Source organism: Phalaenopsis equestris, unplaced genomic scaffold, assembly GCF_001263595.1.
Source record: "Phalaenopsis equestris unplaced genomic scaffold, ASM126359v1 Scaffold000224, whole genome shotgun sequence".
In the NCBI taxonomy this organism is placed as follows: Eukaryota; Viridiplantae; Streptophyta; class Magnoliopsida; order Asparagales; family Orchidaceae; genus Phalaenopsis; species Phalaenopsis equestris.
Window position 1 is genome coordinate 500778 of NW_018164666.1, and position 20485 is coordinate 521262.

General features: G+C 34.2%; 1 protein-coding gene across 5 annotated transcripts in view; it reads left to right on the forward strand.

The window, feature by feature from the left end:
- The first annotated feature begins 1578 nt into the window (after nucleotides 1–1578).
- The window catches only part of LOC110023459, a 35038-nt gene continuing 16131 nt past the window's right edge, over nucleotides 1579–20485 (forward strand). The window contains exons 1-5 of one of the 5 annotated variants that reach the window (XM_020722896.1): nucleotides 1579–1853; nucleotides 2010–2073; nucleotides 2167–2260; nucleotides 9122–9227; nucleotides 18758–18940. In XM_020722896.1, coding sequence (XP_020578555.1) covers nucleotides 2213–2260; nucleotides 9122–9227; nucleotides 18758–18940 — 337 coding nt within the window. In that variant the 5' untranslated portion in view covers nucleotides 1579–1853; nucleotides 2010–2073; nucleotides 2167–2212. The remainder of the gene's footprint in view (nucleotides 1854–2009; nucleotides 2074–2166; nucleotides 2261–9121; nucleotides 9228–18757; nucleotides 18941–20485) is intronic. The other 4 variants (XM_020722895.1, XM_020722894.1, XM_020722892.1 and 1 more) reach the window with 4 other exon arrangements.

Genomic DNA, 20485 nt, shown 5'->3' on the forward strand with positions numbered 1-20485 from the left:
GTTGTGGAAGTAATAGTCCGTCGTGAGTATTGTGTAGATTGTTGATACAGAAGCATTGATTGGCCAAAGAAACTGTAGTAATGAGTTACGGGAGTTGTGCACCACATAGACCATAATGGTGAGAATGAATGACATTCATAGGCCGCCGAGGGCCAGAGTCGGGAGGTGCACGAGCTGTGAACCAGGTAGGGCGTATGGGCGAGTATGAATGCCTTCCGTAAGCCATGGGGGTCGGAGTCGGGAGTCGCACGAGCCGTGAACCACGTATGTCGTTGTTGACACATGGTTCGTAGTGTTGAGCTCATGTTCCACGATGATGACTGACAACGTATGGTTAATAGTGATCAACGATGATTGGTGTGGATCGATAGTGACGGTTGACAGTGGCTCACGGCGATCGACGGTTGTCAAAGACCGCTAGCGATGGTCGATGGCGATCGATGGTGGTCGACGATGGTCGGGATGGTGCTGGACTTCAGCTCTTTCTCAGAGCTTCCGATTCTCTTTGAAGCTTCCAGCCTCACCTCATGCGATGAATGAAACTCTATTTATAGTGTTATGGGTGTCATTAATGCATGAATATAAATTATTTTGATCGAACGATCTAATTAGCTTCCTCCAATCAAACAATGTTTAATGGACATTCGACTGCCTTAACGATGTCAAAATCGCAGAATCTTAGGCTTGTTGGATTTATCTTGTCGAGACGCTCGATTCAACTATAAACTTGTTGGTGGCGTATCAAAATTGTCATACAAACATGGAACAGAATTCTTACAATTAATTTGAGCAATCAACGCTACAAGCGTTGATTCGACAACCGTTTAACCTTCTAAATGTGTCTGAAAACCTTTAAAAATGGTTTGATGACTTTATCTGAGCTTAATTTGACTCGGATTGGACTAACTTTGATATCATTAGGTTTGTCTCATCAAGCTGGTCAGTTTGACTATATGTTTGCTTGAATTCGGAGCTCTGAGTGGTTTTAATATAAGTTTGAACATCTCTTGCATTGTCTCGAGATCCGTCCCATGATTCTAGATTCGTGTCGGATAAAAAAAATTTGTTGGTGGCGTATCAAAATTGTAATACAAACATGGAATGAAATTCTTACAATTAATTTGAGCAATAATTACAGTAAAAACAGTTTCCACAACTGTTCGTTCATTTATGCAATTGTACAAAATACAAAGTGTAATACAAACATGTAATGAAATCCTTACAATTAATTTGAGCAATAATTACAGTAAGAATAATTTCCATAACTGTTCACTCATTTATGTAATTGTACAAAATACAAAGATTTTGGCTCTCTCCCGATTCTCTCCATAATAACTTTCGGTTATTTATTCTCACAAACTCTCAGGACTTTTTCTCAAAAGACAATTCGAGATCCAACCCACACAAACACAAATATATATATATATATATCTAATCATATTCAAGACAGCCTAAATTTTGCCGAGGAGCTTATATTAACATTGAATAATTTATAAATGATTGTATTTTATTATGAATAGAATAAGCTAAAAAGTTAAATCTATTATTTTATCCGGCATCGGACGGTGCGATTATATAAAAGGGATGAGAAGATGGCTTCTCCACGTCTAAAGGGCCGATCGTGAAAGCTAGACTCTGCAGCTAACGCCCGCAAGAGCTTCTTAACCAGTGGCGGCAGGCATCTTCTTTTTCGCAGCCCCTACCTTCTTTATCTCTCCACCACTCCACCCTATCTTCTCTCTCACTCTCCTGCCCTTCTGCACTCCCTTCGCTCGCTCATTCTTTTCTTCCATCGTTCTTTGCTTGCTGGAGGAGCGGCGTGGGAGGTTTCAAAACCATTCCAGCTAGAAAAGGTAAGTTACTCTCGTTTTTTTGATCCCTAAGTTGTGATTGAGGTTTATCCGCAGAGGATCGAATTTGATGCTTTATTCGCTGGATTATTCCTGATTGCTATGTTTTCCGATTTGGTATTTTTGTTATGGTTATTGATTTCTCTGAATTGGAACCAGATTTTGATTCAAGGGGATTACGAAGTACGTGCTCATGTAACTTTATTGGGGATCATACTTTAGGGTTTGTTTGCGGCATGTTATATGTTGATTTGTAATTGCCCTAGTGAATTTGTTTCGATGGGTTACTGATACAGTTGATTTCTATCTTGGTTAGGTAATTTGCTTTGTGAGTGCTAGTGGCTGAAAGTTTTCAGAGAAGGATGTCCAGCGGAGAAATCAGGAAGGTCTCCCGTCAAGACATAAAGCTGGTAGGGATGTGTTTATGTTTGTGCTCATGTCGTTTTTATCAGCTGCTTTGTAGTTTTATGTTTTTGTTGCTACAGGATGATTTAACGGGAATTTTTACAGATTTTTTTGTTTTGATAGTTTGCTTTATGTGTATGCTTGCTGTTACACGCTTCTTTGACCTTGCATTTGATGAATCTTGCTGTTTTTGAGATTTTCGCTAACCATGGTATTGATAACTCGTATGATTAGAGTTTCAAAATGCAGGAAATTTGGAAAATGTGAATAAATTTATTAGAGAGATTTGAACTAGTGGCTTTACCCGACTCATGGTTAATAAATATTTGAGTAAATTATGTATCTGTTTGAAATTCTGAGATTTGAAGAGTTGAGAAGTGACAAATATTTTATTTCAATCACAGTCATTGATTCTTTGTGGAAGAGCTAATGTGATTTAAGATATCTTTTAGCTCTTATGGACCTAAGAGGTCCTTTTTTGTGTATGTTGATTTATGATAATGTGTTTGATAAAAAGGTGACTATGTCTTAGACTAGGGAAACATTCAAAATAATACTTAAATGATGGAGGTTAATGTTTACTTCATTGTCAACCCAACAAAATAATTTTTTTTGACCCTCTTTAGGTGGAGCAATGAACAGAGAGTTTCATATATGGTATAGAATATATTCACGTTTTAAATATTTGTTTACAGGAGTTTAAAGTACTACACTAGCCAAAGCCAGAAAAAATAAGATGAATGTATTGATGAATATGACAAAGTTTAGCTCTAAGACTGGTTAATTTTTGTTGGCTTTGATCGATCTTGAATCTAGCCAAACAAGTTGAGCTAGGAGCTATCTCTTCTGCTTTTCCTAATCTTCAATGTGCTTACGAGCCAAACTAGGATAAGAAAGTATTGGCTTGTGATCAACGCACTCTCTCTCCCTATATATATTTATATATATACATACATACATATGTGTTTATTTGTATAAATATGTGTATAGAAAAATAAAGAAACGAAAATAAAAGAAGTAATACTGGTTTTGAGCCAACTAGATTCAACATTGATCTAAATTAAAGTGAAGGTTATTCAAATCAGTCGACTTGTAAGCTTGTCAGTCCGACCCACAAGCTTGATTTTGAGTTGGGTTGTATGTGTTCAACCTAGGATTGGATCGGCTTGATCTTAACCCTATTAAAAAGCCTTTACAATAAGTTATGTTGTAACATCTTTGAAGATAAATCATAATCTAATAATATCGTCTTTTCATCTATTTTAAGACACTTTTGTTGAAAAACAAATCCTTTTTGGTGGCTCGTGTTTTTATGTATATCTATACTCTATAGTGGGAGGGTCATTAAGATTTTAGGCCAAGCTTCTTCGACTGTTTGCCAATCAGTTAAAATGCTTTGCTTGTACTTTTGGGTATAATAATAGATTTGAAGGTTTGATTAATAGTTTTCTAACTGATTTAAGAGTTATGCTCTATCACATCTAATTTCATTATTGAACTCATATCAATGTCAATCTAGAAGTATATTTTTACTCTTTTAAAAGACTAGACGAGGAGTGAAGCTAATAAGCTTGAGTGCCTTACGAGCCATCTTGAAAAAAGGGTTATGCAACCAATTTTTAATCTGATAATCCCCAAGTGAGGACACCATCACCGGCACCACTGAAATTTTGAATTATTGAGATTGATATTGCAGTAATGATTTAGGATAACCTAATGCACGATGGCATTACCTTTCCACTGCTAAACTTTCACTGCTATGTTAACCCCTTGTTTGTTCCACAAATTGAGCTTGAATTTGTAGGGTTTAGATTTGAGTATATGAAACTAATATCTATCAATGCTATTATCATGTATGCTTAGTTTTCTCTTGTCCAATATGGAAGTTTCAATCTACCTTCATTTGATGATTAAATATCTGTATTATTTGCATATTCTTTTAGCCTTGGACTGATAATGCAGTAATGATTTAAATTAAAAATGATGATCTTGCAAGAAAAACATTATTCTTCGTGTTTTTTGCAACAAAACGGGCTAAAATTTGCTTTAGTTCATGTTTACTTGTTCATAGGTGTGAAAATAGAGTTTGTTGAGTTGCAACTTTTTTTTTTAATATCATAATTGTTCTGATGCCAAATTACTGATGAGTGAGATGACATAAATGGAAATCAAATGACGTTTTACCCATTAATAGCTATCGTAAATATTGAAAATATAGATTTATGATTAAAAATTGAAGTAAACATATCACACATGTTCTCTTGTTTTGCAATAACTCCACTTTGTAGAGCTGAAATATTATTGGAGGAAGATATGAAGGCCCTCAAATATGCACCATAGAGCTACTAAATTCATCATGAAGAAGAGATACAAAATTTAAGTCCATTCAAAGATGAGACGGGGACATAATAGCCATTATCAATAATATCGTTCAAATGTTCTTGTCTTAGATCCATCAAAACTTTATCAAATCCTTAGAAATGCTGTGAAAACTTAAGAGGCCTTTGTGAACTTGATTAGATTGATCTAGCCAGATTTTGCTTGACTGAAGTTGCACTTTTTTTAAAGTAAGCTTTAGGTTTAGTGGAAATCTAAGCATATTTGGTTGCGCTTAACTCAATCTAATTGGATTGGATTTGATTTGGCTATAGAGTTCCGTCGGAGAAGATTTGCTAGTTGATTTGTGAACACTGTTGCAAGTGAGGCCAGGGATTGCAGGAGACATCTTAGGTGTTGGTGAGAAAAAGTTTAGTAGGTCTTGTATAGGCAAATGACTTTGGGGTCAAGGAAATGATGCTAAGGACGACCTTAATGTTTGTGCAGGTGTTGAAGATGGAGCTGGAGTTCTTGAATGAAATATAGAGGGATTAGCAATTGATAAGGTTACTGTTGCAAGGGATGAGAATTTGAATACAGAGGTAGCCAATTAGGAACATTAGTGAGGAAGTAAAATACGTGGTTGAGTAGAAAATGGGGCTTCTAGGGCGATGCGGAGTGGTAATTGAATTTTGGCTTGTCATTGAAGGTTTTTCAGATCAAGTAGAGGCTTGTGATGTATTGAAACGGGTAAAAAAATGTTTATGTGAGCATCAACGTCTTTATTATCTTTATAATATCTTATTGAAGTGACAATGTGATCCATAGTTTTTAAAAAGGTTAGTAAAAGAGAATAGGAAGATATGATTTGACATGTATTATGTCTGTGGCCCGTGAAATGAGGAACTAGGTTTTGATATTGAATTATTGATGAGTGGGTAATGGAATTTACGACGTGGTGACTTTTAATATTTGAAGATGGAAGGATTTGATATAAGAGAAGAGCTCAGAAGATAAATAGGAAATAATTGAGAAGTTTAGATGAATGAAATATCTTGAAGGAAGGCACGTGGTAGAGTGAAAGAAAAATGAGGAAATGTGAAAGTAAAAAAAAAATCCCATCTTATCATTGATTGCCTGAATACAAAACTCTAAATGCTATTTGTAGGAACAATCCTTATTTTGATTACTAAAGCTACCCTTAAAAATATAAAAATGCCCAGAATTTCCTAAATAATAAATTCCATTTGACCCATTAATAACATGGGCTCATGACTAAAGTTTGAAGTAGAGTTATACTGCATCACCTGTGTTCACATTTGGATCTTCCTTATCCATATACACCACTCCTGATACTACCTATTCACCCGGATAAGCCTTAATCGCGTTTCTATCAATACGACTTATTTTAAGTAGAACTTTTTTAAGTTGTAAAATTAATTATTTAATTATTAATAGTGTTTGTATTCTAATTTATATAGCTGAGTTTTTGTTAGCATTTGAACCTTATTATTGCCTTTTTGTGTACTTGAAGTAATAATAAATGAGACTATCTTCAATGCTTGACACTGCACTATTAAATAATATTTGGTGTCAGCTTGCACAATAACATCTAGAATTTCTTGCAACTTTAGCCTGTCAAATTTTGCTTCTTTATGGGCTTTGGATGAGTTGATTCTGTTGCCCCTTCTATTTGGCCATCATTCTAACTTTGTGAAATGTTTTTTGGTCTTAAAGAATCGATGCAGGATCAAAGCCATCTGATCAAATTATTGTTTTTTCTTGATGATGTTCATCTCACTTATACTGTTTATATCTTTTATTTTATTTAGCAATTATATCCTCATTGGAATGATGTTCCTTTTAGTTATATTGCCAATAATCTTATCTTGTATTTTACTTATTTATATTCTCATTGGAATGAGTAGTTTTTGTTAAATTAAGGAAATTTATCAGGTGACGGTTGCCTCCCCTTTCTCTCCTAAGTTTTGATCTTCCCCCTTCATTTCTTGTGTTCTCTAACCATTCCATTCCCTCCTTATATTTTGGCTGACCACCCAAATTGACACTAGTGAACAATTATTGTAGTTTGGTCATGCCTCTTGTTTTTCTTTTAAACCACAACAACAATTATTTTAAATCTCAAAGTCTAATTGGTCCCCCAATAGTAAGATTTCACACTATAATAAGCTTGAATCCTTTGATGCAGCTCCAAATATTATGTCTCCAAATTTTATGCGAACATTCATTTCCGTCACTATACTTCACTATAAGAATGCTTCCAATTTATGATTTTTATTAGAGGGATCCATGAATGAATGAAGATGTTGAGAAAGGAATGAATGGTGGAGGGAATGGTAAAGGAGTAGCAAATGGAAGAAGATTAAAGTAAAGCAAATGAAATTATACCCAGGGCATGAAGTTTCAGGTATATGGGGTTTGTAGAGTAGTTGTTATATGGCTTTGTAACGAGGTTACCCTTATAGCTCAATTTAACTTGCAATGCTCTAGGCATGCCTTTTTAGTTGGAAGTAAGGCAAATGAGTAGATCAAGAGAGGGGCGAGGGGAAATAATAGCAAGTAATGATCTTTTTACTTGGAAAATAAAAGAGGTTGAGTATATGGGAAAAATGAGGATATTCATGCACAATTTGATGGAACAAGTTGCATGTCGTAAGGGGTGGTCGTTAAATAGTGTCAGGTATTGTTAGGCTGCACACCATGCATAAACATTTGTTATAGCTTTTACACTTATAGCCAATGTATCTTTATTCTGTTATATATGTTCTGTCATACTTTTTTTAGTTAATTTTATTATTTTGAAATCTGTGAAAAATTGATATTATATGTGATAGGTATGCTAATAAGGTTATATGGCAATGAAGAATAGCATACACATACATCACATAATAACAAGTTATGGAGTTTATGTCTTAACACAAGTACACAAGTTGATAGTTTGTTTTTCTTCATTTACGTCAATTTGTGTAGTGAGACAAACACATATAAAATGAATGAGATGGATCATGTTTTTTCTACAATTGAGATAACTTGAACCGCCTACGAGGCCCCAAGGTGTCCTAAAGCGCGCCTTTGACAAGTGCATTGCTGTGCCTGGGTTGTGAGGGCTATCAATTGCAGTGATAATTCATTGTGCTCATTGAAGCTTAACTCATAAATGTGGATCATCTAAAGCACATTAGCTTGGCATACACCTTTTGTTGAGTTTGAAACCAACCCTCTTTCATGAGAATGCGTGATTTGACTTAGGAAAAATCGATTAATGATCAAACATTTTTATTCTTCCATGATCTAAGTGTTTAATAGAGGACCCATGCTTTGGAGGTGACGCTCTTGAAGCAATCAAGAGAAACTGCCTTAATAAAAGGTCTCTAGCCATGGTCTCTGTTTCCTTATTTTGTGGTTGTGGCTGAGGTGACATTTATGAATTAAACATCCCAACCTCATCCTTCAGCTGGAAACATGCTCAGTTGAATGACTTTGATTGTGATAGAAATTGCACGGGTGCTCAGGTTAATTAAATTGGCCTTGAATGGCTGAGCCATTGGAGTATTCTCTTTTTGGATTGCCACCAGGCTGTTGGCCCATGTGGTGTTCTGAGTGATGTGTACTCTCATTGTGGTCTCAGTAACTGTTGGGATTGCTCTTTGCATTGTTGTTGTTGTTTTGTTTTATTGATGATTCTGCTCGGACCAGTCTTGTTTCTGATGCTGTGGCTGAGTTTAGCTTCAGATTGTTCCTTCGTCCTTCTATTGGAGGGTTATAACTTATAAGAACTGTTGGTGATGGGCACCAATTGCTTCATCGACGTAATCTGAGCCTGGACCCACTTTATTGTATCTGGATATGTGGACTATACATAATAACTGCATATCATATGTTCTCATTGTATAATAAGTTTTTTTTGTGCAATGTTTTTGTGTATATTTGTTTTTGGTCACACTTATAATTATATTGTTGTGGTTATGCATCTGTGTCATTGACTGATTCATCTGTTTGAGACTATGACTTTTTGGCACCAACCACCAATATTCAGATTCCTTTACATTTTTAATAGATATCGTGAGTTTTGTACATCCAAATCAGAAGATATGTGAGTTCGTGGTTGCCCTCTTTAAGTCAATTAAATTTTTTTTTTTTGGTATATGTTGTCAATTTTCAGATTCCTTGGCATCTTAGAGATCTTGAAATTTACACATCAAGATTCCTTGGTATATTTATTAGAGATCATGCAATTTACGCATCCAAGCCAGCAGATATGTGCTTTTTCTATGTTTTCAGGAGTGAACTTTAGCTTTTCTTAGCGGCCTAGCTGTGAGAATTTTGCTTTGTGCATGCATGCATATAAGTCAATGGACGTGTTCTTAGTTGGAATTTGTTTTCTGCAGTGAACTGCTAGATTGTTAGTATTTTTTATCACTTCTTAAGGTCAAGGTTTTAGAGCTTGATGTTTAAATCTGCTGGCACAATGTTAATGGAATACAGCGTCTATTTCATTAATTATTTTAATGCCATTCAACTTTGTTCAGGTGCAGAATCTAATTGAGCGCTGTCTTCAGCTTTATATGAACCAGAAAGAAGTTGTGGATACTCTCTTATACCAGGCAAAGATAGAACCTGGTTTTACTGAACTTGGTAATGTGTGGGCATATATTCTTCTAATAAACATTGTGATTACTGTTTACTTACTTTCTTATAAGTTCTCTTGATGGCCTTCTGATCTTTATAATTCTACAACTGTAAAATTCTCCTAAATTATTGATTCTCGAATCATCAGCTCTAAAGATTTGTATGGTTGCATTTTTAACCTACAGTTTGAAAGGAATAAACAGAAATGTTATAATTACTAAATAGAACTCATATAACTGTTCTCCGTATATTATTTTTAATTTCAATCTATCAGAACTGATGGATTTCCTTGCGGATCATGCAGAACGATCAGTTGATGTGAACATACAAATTAGTCCGTTACTTACATTTTTAGTGGCTCATAATATTTTTAGTAGTTCTTTTATTTGCAAATGTATAGGCAAGCCTGTGTACATTACTCTTCCCCATAGAGTCCAGTGGTGGGAAGTCACATGCATTGAATTACTCTAATTGTCATGTTTGTGATTTCCTTCAAATATTACCCTTGCTTTCAGTATTCCCAAAAAAAAAAAAAAAAAAAAAAGATGTTCGGAATTTTGTTTTATTGTGGTTTGTGTATGTGATTTTCCTGTTCAAGAAGCGCTAAAGTGCATGAATCCTGCACAATTTGTTTTTACCAGTACTAGCTATCATAGAGAAGAAAATTGTGGTGTTTCCAAATTTTTTTGACATTTTGTGTCAGACATTTTAGCTATTGTGTTTGTGATATAAGATTTTGCATTCTGTTAACTTCTGTTGATGTTTTCTTGTTTTTTTTTGTGACTGATAGTTTAGTACATGCTCAAATAGCTCTCAACACAGAAATCATGTATTCTACTGGCCACAGATTTTGATATGTAATTCTTGTGTCTAGTTTAGTTCTCACATTGGGATCTGATTCCATTAATCCATGATGATTTTACAATATTAAAAATTTACATTTCAAATATATTTGTGTAGCTTGTTCATTTCGAGGTGATGGGTGAATGGGTGCTCATCATGATGTGCTTTGTGTAATGGATGGATTTGGCACATTTACAAACCAGAGAAAAGGAACATAGAATGAAGAAAGAGTGGAAGAAAAGAAAGAAGGTTAGTTAAAATTGGTTGTAGGCTTTCCGTTTAGAATAAAATTGGGTAATATTTCTGGAAGAGTGGACTAAGAAGGAGAATTGTTTTGTTCTATGCTAAAGTTGAAATTCTCTCCTTTTTTTTTTAAAGAGTAGAAAAAACAAATACCATTGAGACATAATAGTTATGAGAAGGAAGTCTTTCGAAGTAGGTGGTAAATAAAATTAAGCTATATTTTTTATGGTTGTTTGATAAGTTATGTACTAAAGAAGTTGAAATGCTGTATGAGAGGTAGTAAATAAAATAAAAAAATTTTTTTTTTAATGTTTTTTATGATAGGTTATGTATTATGGAAGGGGAAATGCTATATGAGAGTTAAGGTGATATGTGATAGATTTAGAGACGTGGGCCTTGTTAGATGCATTAGAATGGATTTGGTTAAAGTTCAAAAATATCAAGAAATCATATAGATGCTACTTTGAGAAATTAATAATAATTTTTTTGTTATTAATCATTAGTGAAGAGCATAAAAAATAGGCTAGTGTTATATTATTGATTGATTTTAAAAATTAAGGTAGAGCTAGCTCTATAGAAGATGGTTAAAAGTAAAGCCTTAGGCCTAAATTGTATTTATTGAGATTTATAGTTGTATGAGGAATATTGTAGTGGTTTGATTAAGAAATATTTTTAATGAAATTTTGAAGATTAAGATGCCTAATGATTGGAGAAAAAGCATTTTGTATGAAGCTTAGGATTATGATAGTTATATAAAAATCAAACCTTTAAGTCATACGATAAAATAATCAAAGAGTATTTGAACATAGACTTAAGTTATGTCGGCATGGTAAAATTAATTTAGTTTTATGTTAGGAATTCCCATTATATAAGTTTTTCTTTTGCAAAGGCAAAGAATAAAAGATTGGTAAAGGATCTTCTTCTTTTCTTTACTATTGCCAAGAAGACAAATTATTGATTATTGTGAAACTTGATTTGGTGCACATTAAGGAGGAAAAGTGAGTTGAAGGTATGTTGAATTTTGCAAAGATGCAATACAACAACAACAACAACAAAGCCTTAATCCTACTACGTGGGGTCGGCTACATGAATCCTTTTTCTCCATTGCGTCCTATTTAGTGTCATATTTTCATTTAGTTCTAGTAAATTAAGATCATTTTTAATACAATAAGCCCAAGTCTTCCTAGGTCTACCTCTGCCTTTCTTAACACAAGTCAAATCTAAAACATCTACTCTCCTAATCGGATCATCTAATGGTCGACGTTTAATATGACCAAACCATCTAAGACGACTTTCTCTAATTTTGTCTGTCACAGGAGCTACACCAACCCTATCACGAATATATTCATTCTGCATTTTGTCTCTAAGTGTAAAGCCACTCATCCACCTAATCATTCTCATATCGGCAACACTTAACTTATTATTATGCTTCTCTTTTAAAGGCCAACATTCAACGCCATAGAGCATTGCAGGTCTCACCACTATCTTATAAAATTTTCCTTTCAGTCTTAGCGGTACTTTTCTATCACACGAAAGGCCCGAAGCATTCCTCCACTTCAACCAACCAACTTGAATTCTACTATTAACATCCCCATCTATATCACCATCGCTTTGGACAACGGATCGAATGATAGAGAATTAATTATTATTATAAATATTTGTTAAAATATTTCAAATTATATTTTTTTTATTAGCAATATTGATGCTTGTAAATAATATTTTAAATGGGGTGTCTTTTTTATTTTGTTGACATAATTTATATAGTGAGTCATTTTTTTGAAATGAAATGTCAGAAGATTAGAGAAAATGCTTACGAAGCTATGAGACACGGGCACAGATGCGACATGATATGATACATGGACACAATATAATTGACAAAAATAGGACACGACAGACCATGGACACGATTTAATATTTGATTAATCATCAATATAAAATATTTTATTATATATTATTCTTTGTTAAGGACATCACAAATAAAGTTTGGAAGAATAAAATTTAACTTCTATTATGAAACATCATGCTTATAAAAGTTAATTTTTTAAATTAGACATTTAATATATTTCAAAAGAATTCTTACAACTTATCTATTAAAATTTAAAATATCTCATAAATACACCTTGTTTAATTAATGAAGTTCAAAATTTAACTTTTAGAATTATAGTAATTCTAAATTTATTACTATAAAATCATTAAAGAGAAAAAATGTAAATTATCACTTACAAGATTAGGACGACTTTGACCACGACTTCAATAAATAGAAGTTCAGTGCAAGTGTCACAAAATTCACGGGTTGTTTGAATCAATTTTGATGAACAAGTTTGACTCCTTAGGCTTCGACAAAGAAGCTTACAACTTTCGCTTTAGCAACTGCAGGTTCGACTCCGACGAACGAATGAGAACTTCAATATTTCACTTCGACGAATGCGGGATGGATCTTTGACGCTCGACTTCAACAAATAAAAAGGGAACTATTGATGTTCAACTTGAACAAATATTTAATATACATTCGATGCTCGATTTTTACGAATATTAGAGCCTAGAGGAAGCTTTGACAGAACGAGAGAAGAGATGACTTTAACTTTAAGGCATGCTTATTGTTGTACGTATATTTATAATTTTCTTCTTCCTACCATTTTTTTTTCAAATTGTGTAAAGCGCATATCTGATGTGTTGTAGAGGCGTGTCACGACATGTTTGAGCTCGAATAAATTCACTCATCTTTTGAGGTGTCGGTGTCTGATACGTGTCCGACATAGGCCATTGTATTTTTAGAAGTGTTGGTGCTGCATAGCTTAGAATATTAAGGGCATGAGATTAGCGAAACAATAGTTAAATATATTATATACAATTTTAGTATTTGTAAAATTATTAATAGGAGCGGAAACAACCAGATGATAATTTGATGCTTATGCAGTTATGTGTGATATGCTTATGCAGTTTGGATATATGCTTATGCAGTTTGGATTTATTATTGATACTGGAGTTGACGCAAACCACATTAGGAAAAACAAATGTTATTACTAAAAAGAATAGACTGTTATGACTAAACACACTTAGAAGGAAAAATATCACAAAACAAGACACAAACTCACATTAGGGGCTCGATTCGTGGGTGGTGGAGGTCGGCTTGGTGGTCAAGGAGAGTGTTAGGAGGCTGAAATGGGTTGTGGGTTGTTAGGGCAAAGGAGGAGCTGGATTTGTGCTGGCAGTAAAGCGGACGACCTTAAATGATAGAGAGCCAAGGGGAGGCTGGGACAACGAGGGGCAGCGGAGTGGAAGAGTTGTGAATTTCAAGACATCAAGAGGAGTGTTGTCCCGGGGCTGCAACAACAAGGGGGGTGGTTGGGATGAATGAACAAGGTGGCTGGGTGTCGGGAATCCAAGAAAAAGATAACAAGACTGCTGTCCTGGCGGCTGCAGCAAGTACGAAGGGCTGGATAGTGGTTGAAATGGCGAGGCGAGGGAGGTAACAGGTGCGACAACGGTGAAAGTGGAGGGTTGGGACTGTGAGGACAACGAAGAGGAGGGAGGGAAAGGCAATGACAGCGGCTGGAAAGGTTGCGGCGGATAAATACCCCTTTGAGAATGAGCTACAGCCAGAGCACCACTTGATCCATAGGAAGAGATCGCCACATCTGACGAGTTACAACTGAAAGACCTTCTCACTTTAGGATGCAATCTTAGAAGGGGCAACTTTGGACGCCGACAATTTTCCCAACAGAAAATACCATAAAATCTGCTTCCAAACCCTAATACAACACATATATAGGAAACAACTAAAAAAGAATGAAAGATAATAGGAAAGAAATCATAAGAAAGGAAAACATGATTGTTTTGGCGGCGTATATGCCATCTCTCGTCTCCCGCAATATTGAATCCGACGGTACTATAATAGCTACAATATTACGAAAATTATATGCGAGAAAGCTCCCATTTCAATTATATAAAAATATTTTGATGTAAAAATGTATGTAACTTATCAAGTTAAAGCTAGATGCTCAATGGATAAGCTTCGTAGGATATTATAAGAGAATATTTAAAAAACTAAAAAAAATAATTTTACCATGCTACATTTATAGATTTAAATGTTGGATGATAAAAAGTCATTTTAGCTAGTTGATCATAATAAAAATTGAGAATGTCAAGTGGATATGTTGTATGAATAGCTGTATTAGAGGTTAATGGAAAATAGTCTTGGATTGTTTGAACATGTAAAAGGAAAGGTAATAAATTTTCCCATAACTGAGTTGATCAAAGTTAAATTTCTATGATCAGACTGAAAAATGATAAAATCGCAACTAGCATGGATAAAAATTTTGCCTTGAATTGTTTTAGCACCGAATGCAACAGTCATGAAGCATTAAAATAGGCAATGAATTAGAGTTCAAATGAATTGCAATAAACTTTTGATTTAAATTAACTATGACTCCTTAATTTGAACTAGAAATGTATTACAAGTTGATTTAGTAGCTCGAAATAGTCAATTGGTGGCTAACTTTGCATTGACTTTGAGTTGGCTCCAAATTAATATTATAGGAATCAAAGAAGTGGAATTATCTTGAATCCTTTTGAGTTTACTTAAATCGAATTTAGTAGACCTTAATGTAGGATTCAATAGCAATGATATTTTTTATAAAATGGTTGATTAGAAAATAATGGAGCTTAGCATGTTTTATACATCAGAAAAAAATATATCAACTCATGGAACTTACATTAAAGTTAATATAAAAAAGTAGAACATGTATAAGGAATATTTAATTCAATACATCCGAGTTTAAAAATTATAAATCTACATCTTTTTATGCTCCTAGCTCAAAATCTTGAATAACAAATACCATATACATTTAGAAATTATGAACTCTTCCTCCAAGCATTTATTCATGTGCTATGGTCCTAAGCTAATGCTAAAATATTGATTTGATTTTGATATGATGGTCACAATGTTGAATAAAAACAGAGTACAAGGAGTACAAATAAGCTCAATAGATCATCACATGCATATGTATTTAATTATATTCACTATAAAGTTATTGGAGGAGGAGAACACATGCCCGACAAAGAATGGATTACGAGGGCTAAGTTTACATATTCGCAAGAAATTCAGTTAATACTTTGATTGCCAAGGAACTCACAAAAAATAATTACTTGGAAGATTAAAAGAAACGTATTTGAAATCAATTTTAATTAGATTTAAGTTTTAATAAGGTTTGAAAAATCACAATTTCATGATGATACCTAAACTAACCACTAAGATGTCAATTTAGTTGAGGTTCTAGTAGTAAGGTTACAAGGAAAGAGGATACATAAATAAAAATAAATATATCAATACAATAGGAAATTTCTTGCTTGGAGCAATCCTTTGTTATAATTGCAATTTTCAAGTCCTTGGGAGTGTTTCACTAAGGATTGGAATCGCCTTCACCGAAGATGCCCTTTACTTCAACAAAGAAAGCATATACGCTTAAAAACAAGTGGAGAAAATCATACATTCATTTTATAATACCTTTTTTTTTCATGTCCAAATAGGTATAAAGTGACTTATATATGCAACATTAAGTACATATCTATTCGCCTTTGCCTTTAAAAACTTTCTCAAATTCTTATAACTAACACCTTTGGATATGGGTATCTAGCCGTCCTTTGGCCCTTCCTTTGTTAAAGTGAGCAATGACTTACATTAGCAATTAATACCATGCAATCATAAAAATTCTGTACCAAATGCACACAACTCCCACCAATGCAAAGTGTGAGAAGGGATTAATTTATGTAGTCTTTACCCATTGTTTGTTGAGGGCTGCTTCGATGAAACAAACATGCATCCTAAATTATAGCAAAGATAATCTCACTTTTGGGTTGTTGGGCCCGAAAATACATGAGCTTGTGGTGCATCCTTTTTCTCTTTGCTCTTTTGTAACATCAACATATGACCAACGACTAGCAGGGAGTTTCAAAACAAACTGACAAGGTTCTAGAGATTTTTACCACTTAGTTGATGAAGATGATCGAGTTTCATTCTAAATATCGGGGTTCAATGTTTCTCATGGACGTTGCACCATGATTAATTTGCATTCAAGAATTGATGCCTGAATACACCTTTGATTAAGTATATCTTTGGTTGGGTTGATCATAGAAGTTCAATTTTTTAATGGGAGAATGTATGGGGATAGATGGTCAATTTGATCATGACAGAGGACAAGAAAGAGGTGCATTCTCATCGGGGACCAACATTGCTCACTGTGATTTAGAAGCTTCAAGTACATAACTATTGATGGTACAACATGTTGGGTTCAATTGATTTGCGCCAAAGTTTGGTTTAAAGGCATAACTCATGGCTAAGTGTAGCTAGAGGTTTCAATACATAATTATCTCTTGCGCATAGGCATTGATTTAACCAGATCAACCATCCAATATGAAGTTTTGTTCACTCAAGGGATGTGCACCTTAAGACACACTTGATAGGGTTGTTTGATATCATGCATATTTGATATAAAGCTTTATTCTTGGGGGTTCAGTCTTATTGTTGCAGAGGGTATCACCCATATGGTAAAGGGTTGATTGCCTTATCGTTGAGTCAATTTTAATTGAGATGTTAAGTTAAATCAAGTTGGCTCATTTAGAACCATGACCTTAAGTGTTAGGGTAAAGTGTTGTCCAGTTTGGCGAGTTAGAATTCACTTAGAAAGATGAATTTCAATTGTGGGAAGGCTAGGGTTTATTGCTTTGGTTATAGTGTGACTTGAAAAGCATTTTGGGTTATTACCCTATAAAAAGATATGTGTTCCTTAAAAAGGAGTTATGACTTCTCTTGAAGAATGTATGTGAGAATTATGAGATTAAAGTCCATCCCAAGAATGTGAATAGTACTTGTGAGGTTATGAACTGCTAATAATGGCAGTATCTATACTTTTTTTAAATAGAAAACACAAAGAAAGGCAGTTAGGTAAATGTTTGTAGGTATGAGACTAATAAAAAGGTAACTTCTTGGTTAAAGGATGGTTTGATGGTGGATCTTGCAAATTTGTTTAATAAGTGGATCTAGTCTATTCTAGTGTTGGATTATCTAATGTAAATTCAATGAGAGGCAAGTTCTTACAGTTTTCTTAGCAGAGATGTTAAGGAATAGATAAGACTTATAATAACTAGATTAGAGGTTGATCTAATGGTGAGTTTTTTTTTTCTTGCCTTGTAGGCAAGATTGATCGAATTTTATTTTTTTTTATTTATTGCCTTGAAGGCCTTATGGAAATATAATGCCAAGGAGGTTGGCAAATTTGCATCATAGCATAGATTTGAAAGCATATTGTATGAGCCAGCATGTCACATTATCATTTTAAAATTTGGCGGGTGTAATTTTTAAAAATTGTGCAAGTTTTACATGTAATCTCAACTTTACTTGTGATAGATGTGTAACTTTAATATTTAAATTCTTTTGACCAACTCGTGATGCACCACAATAAGGGTAACCCTCTTAAGAGCTGCCTTGGCTTATGCAACATCTATTTTTTTTTGAAGAAACCCTCAACCTGACCACCCCTGACAATATCTCTAGGGAATACCTCAGGACACCCCAACAACTTGACTTTTGACATTTTGACAATCATAGTTTGGATATGATTGGCGATTATGATTTACACTACTGCCTTAGTTCTCTCTCTCTCTCTCTCTCTCTCTCTCTCGCGCGCGCGCGATGATAATGATGATGATGATGATGATGATGATGATGCTTCTTTAGTTTAGGAAATTTTTATGAAAGCAACTGGGGAGGAGTCAAGGATTAACAGGGTGTTATCTAATGGTGCATATTACTCATTTTAGTTGGAAACTTTAAATATGGGCGCTTCTACATTGCTAAGCTGATCTATTCCATTACCTAGTTTCACAGTGTGCATGTACTTATAGCTCATCAATGATCTATATCTCCAACACCTAAGTGTTATTTTTGCAAACAACCAATCAATTCTATTTCCATTTGCTTGCTATCTGCATGCTTTATTTGTTTATTTATAGTGTTTCTAGTTGGCTTAATTTTGAAAGTTTATTATAGCCGTTATTTCCTTGTGTGCAATAGTGCTTATTTGGGCCTATTCTATCTCTTCTCTTTATCTATATGTGAATAAGTTTCTTCCATTAACTTATGTTAGGCTTTTTTAAGTTATTTTCCTTCTTTTTGACAGAAAGTACATTTAGTTTTGTGTCATGTTCGAGTAGTTGCTATTCTTAATCGTTATTATGTTTTCCAAGTTCTGTACCGTTTATTTGGGATATGAATTCCTTTTCCTTGATAATATTATTTCTAACTGCTCAGTAATTTTCTACTGAATACGAAATCTCTTGATGAGCATAACTTTGTCACTGTATTAATCTCATCTTCCTTTCACTTTTCTATGATGTTGCAATGAAAGATATGCTGGGCATAATTAATTTTGTGTAGCTTTTAAATGTTTCAGTTTGGCAGAAACTTGAAGAGGAGAATAGAGACTTTTTTAAGGCGTATCATGTTAGATTGATGCTTAAGAACCAAATTATGGTATTCAATAAGCTTCTTGAAAAACAAGTGGAGCTTATGAACAAAGTTTGTTCCTCAGGGGTTGGTTCAGCGCCTCTTTCTCATGGCTCATGTTCATCTACATGTATGAATTTTTCAATCTTTGTAATAATGAATTTATTTCCAGTTCTCTTTCAAAAGCGTCATGCAAAATGCTAAGAGTGCATTAGTTTAAGTTTTCCTTACAGGGTATGGATTATACTGCACAACTGAACATTTTATGTTTCAAATTTTCAAATTATTTTCTAGTGATGATCTGTTGTGGACAAAATTAAAGAGATATAGTGATTTTTATTTCGTAAGTGTTTGTATCTCACATGCATGTTTAGGGCTATGCCATTTGATTGCGACTCACCAATAGCATTGCATACTGAGAAATTTTATATCTCCTTAAGGTTTTATTCCATTTTCTTTTTTTTTTGTCAGATTTGGCCGGCATGCTTTTGCAATGTGCACTTCCATTTTTGCATTTGAATTGTGTTTATTTTGTTCATGCTTTTAGCATTAATCATTTTCACATGCATACTCCTGATGAATAGGTCATAGAAAAGATGGTAAATTTTGATGTACCAATATTCTTTACTTGCCAAAGGTAGGTAGGTTTCTCGGCAAAAGTTTTGAAAGCCTTCATTGTGGGCTTACCTTCTATGACAGCCTTCTACCTCATAAGATTTGGATTCTATGGTAATTTGATTGGAAATATGCTTTCCCCTTTTTCACCTGTTGTTTACATCATTCTCTTCCCCCTGCCTTTTTCCCAGCGAAGCTTTACTTAGGCCAGGTATAAACATAGAAATCTAGATGATTCAGCTGAAAAAAAAAGTTGATTGCATAGCATTTAGGCTGCTTGTTGACTAACATTATACTTATCTAACTACTGCAGAAATGTTCTCATGTAGTTTTGCATGGGCTAGCAAATCTTAATTGCCAATCAGGCTGAAGATTTCCATGAAGCCGTATCTAATTTGAATTACTGCTGTTAATTATGTTGTGGTAGTACAATATGTATTTATTCCGAAGTATAAAGAAAGCAATAATGACAACAACAAAACCTTTATCCCACTAAGTGGGGTCGGCTGCATGAATCCTTTTTCTCCATTGCGTCCTATTTAGTTTCATATTTTCATTTAATTCTAATAAATTAAGATCATTTTTGTACAATATGTCTTTCTTAACCTAAGTTGAATCTAAAACATCTACTTTTCTAATCGAACCATCAAATGATTGTCATTTAATGTTACCAAACCATCTTAGACCACTCTTTCTAATGTTGTCTGCCATTGGAGCTACACCAACCCTATTACGGATCATTTCACATTTTGTCTCCAAGTGTAAATCCACTCATCCACCTAATTATTCTCATCTCGACAACAATTTTTAATTTAGTTTTACGCTTCTCTTTTAAAGGCCAACATTCAGCGCTATAGCGCATTGGAGGTCTCTCCATCTTATAAATTTTCCTTTCAATCTAAGCGGCATTTTTCTATCACACAAAAGGCCCAAAGCATTCCTCTAGGCCCGAAGCATTCCTAGCATTCCTCCACTTCAACCAACCAACTTGAATTCTACTAATAACATCCCCATCAATATCACCATCACTTTGAACAATAGACCCGAGATAACCCATAGT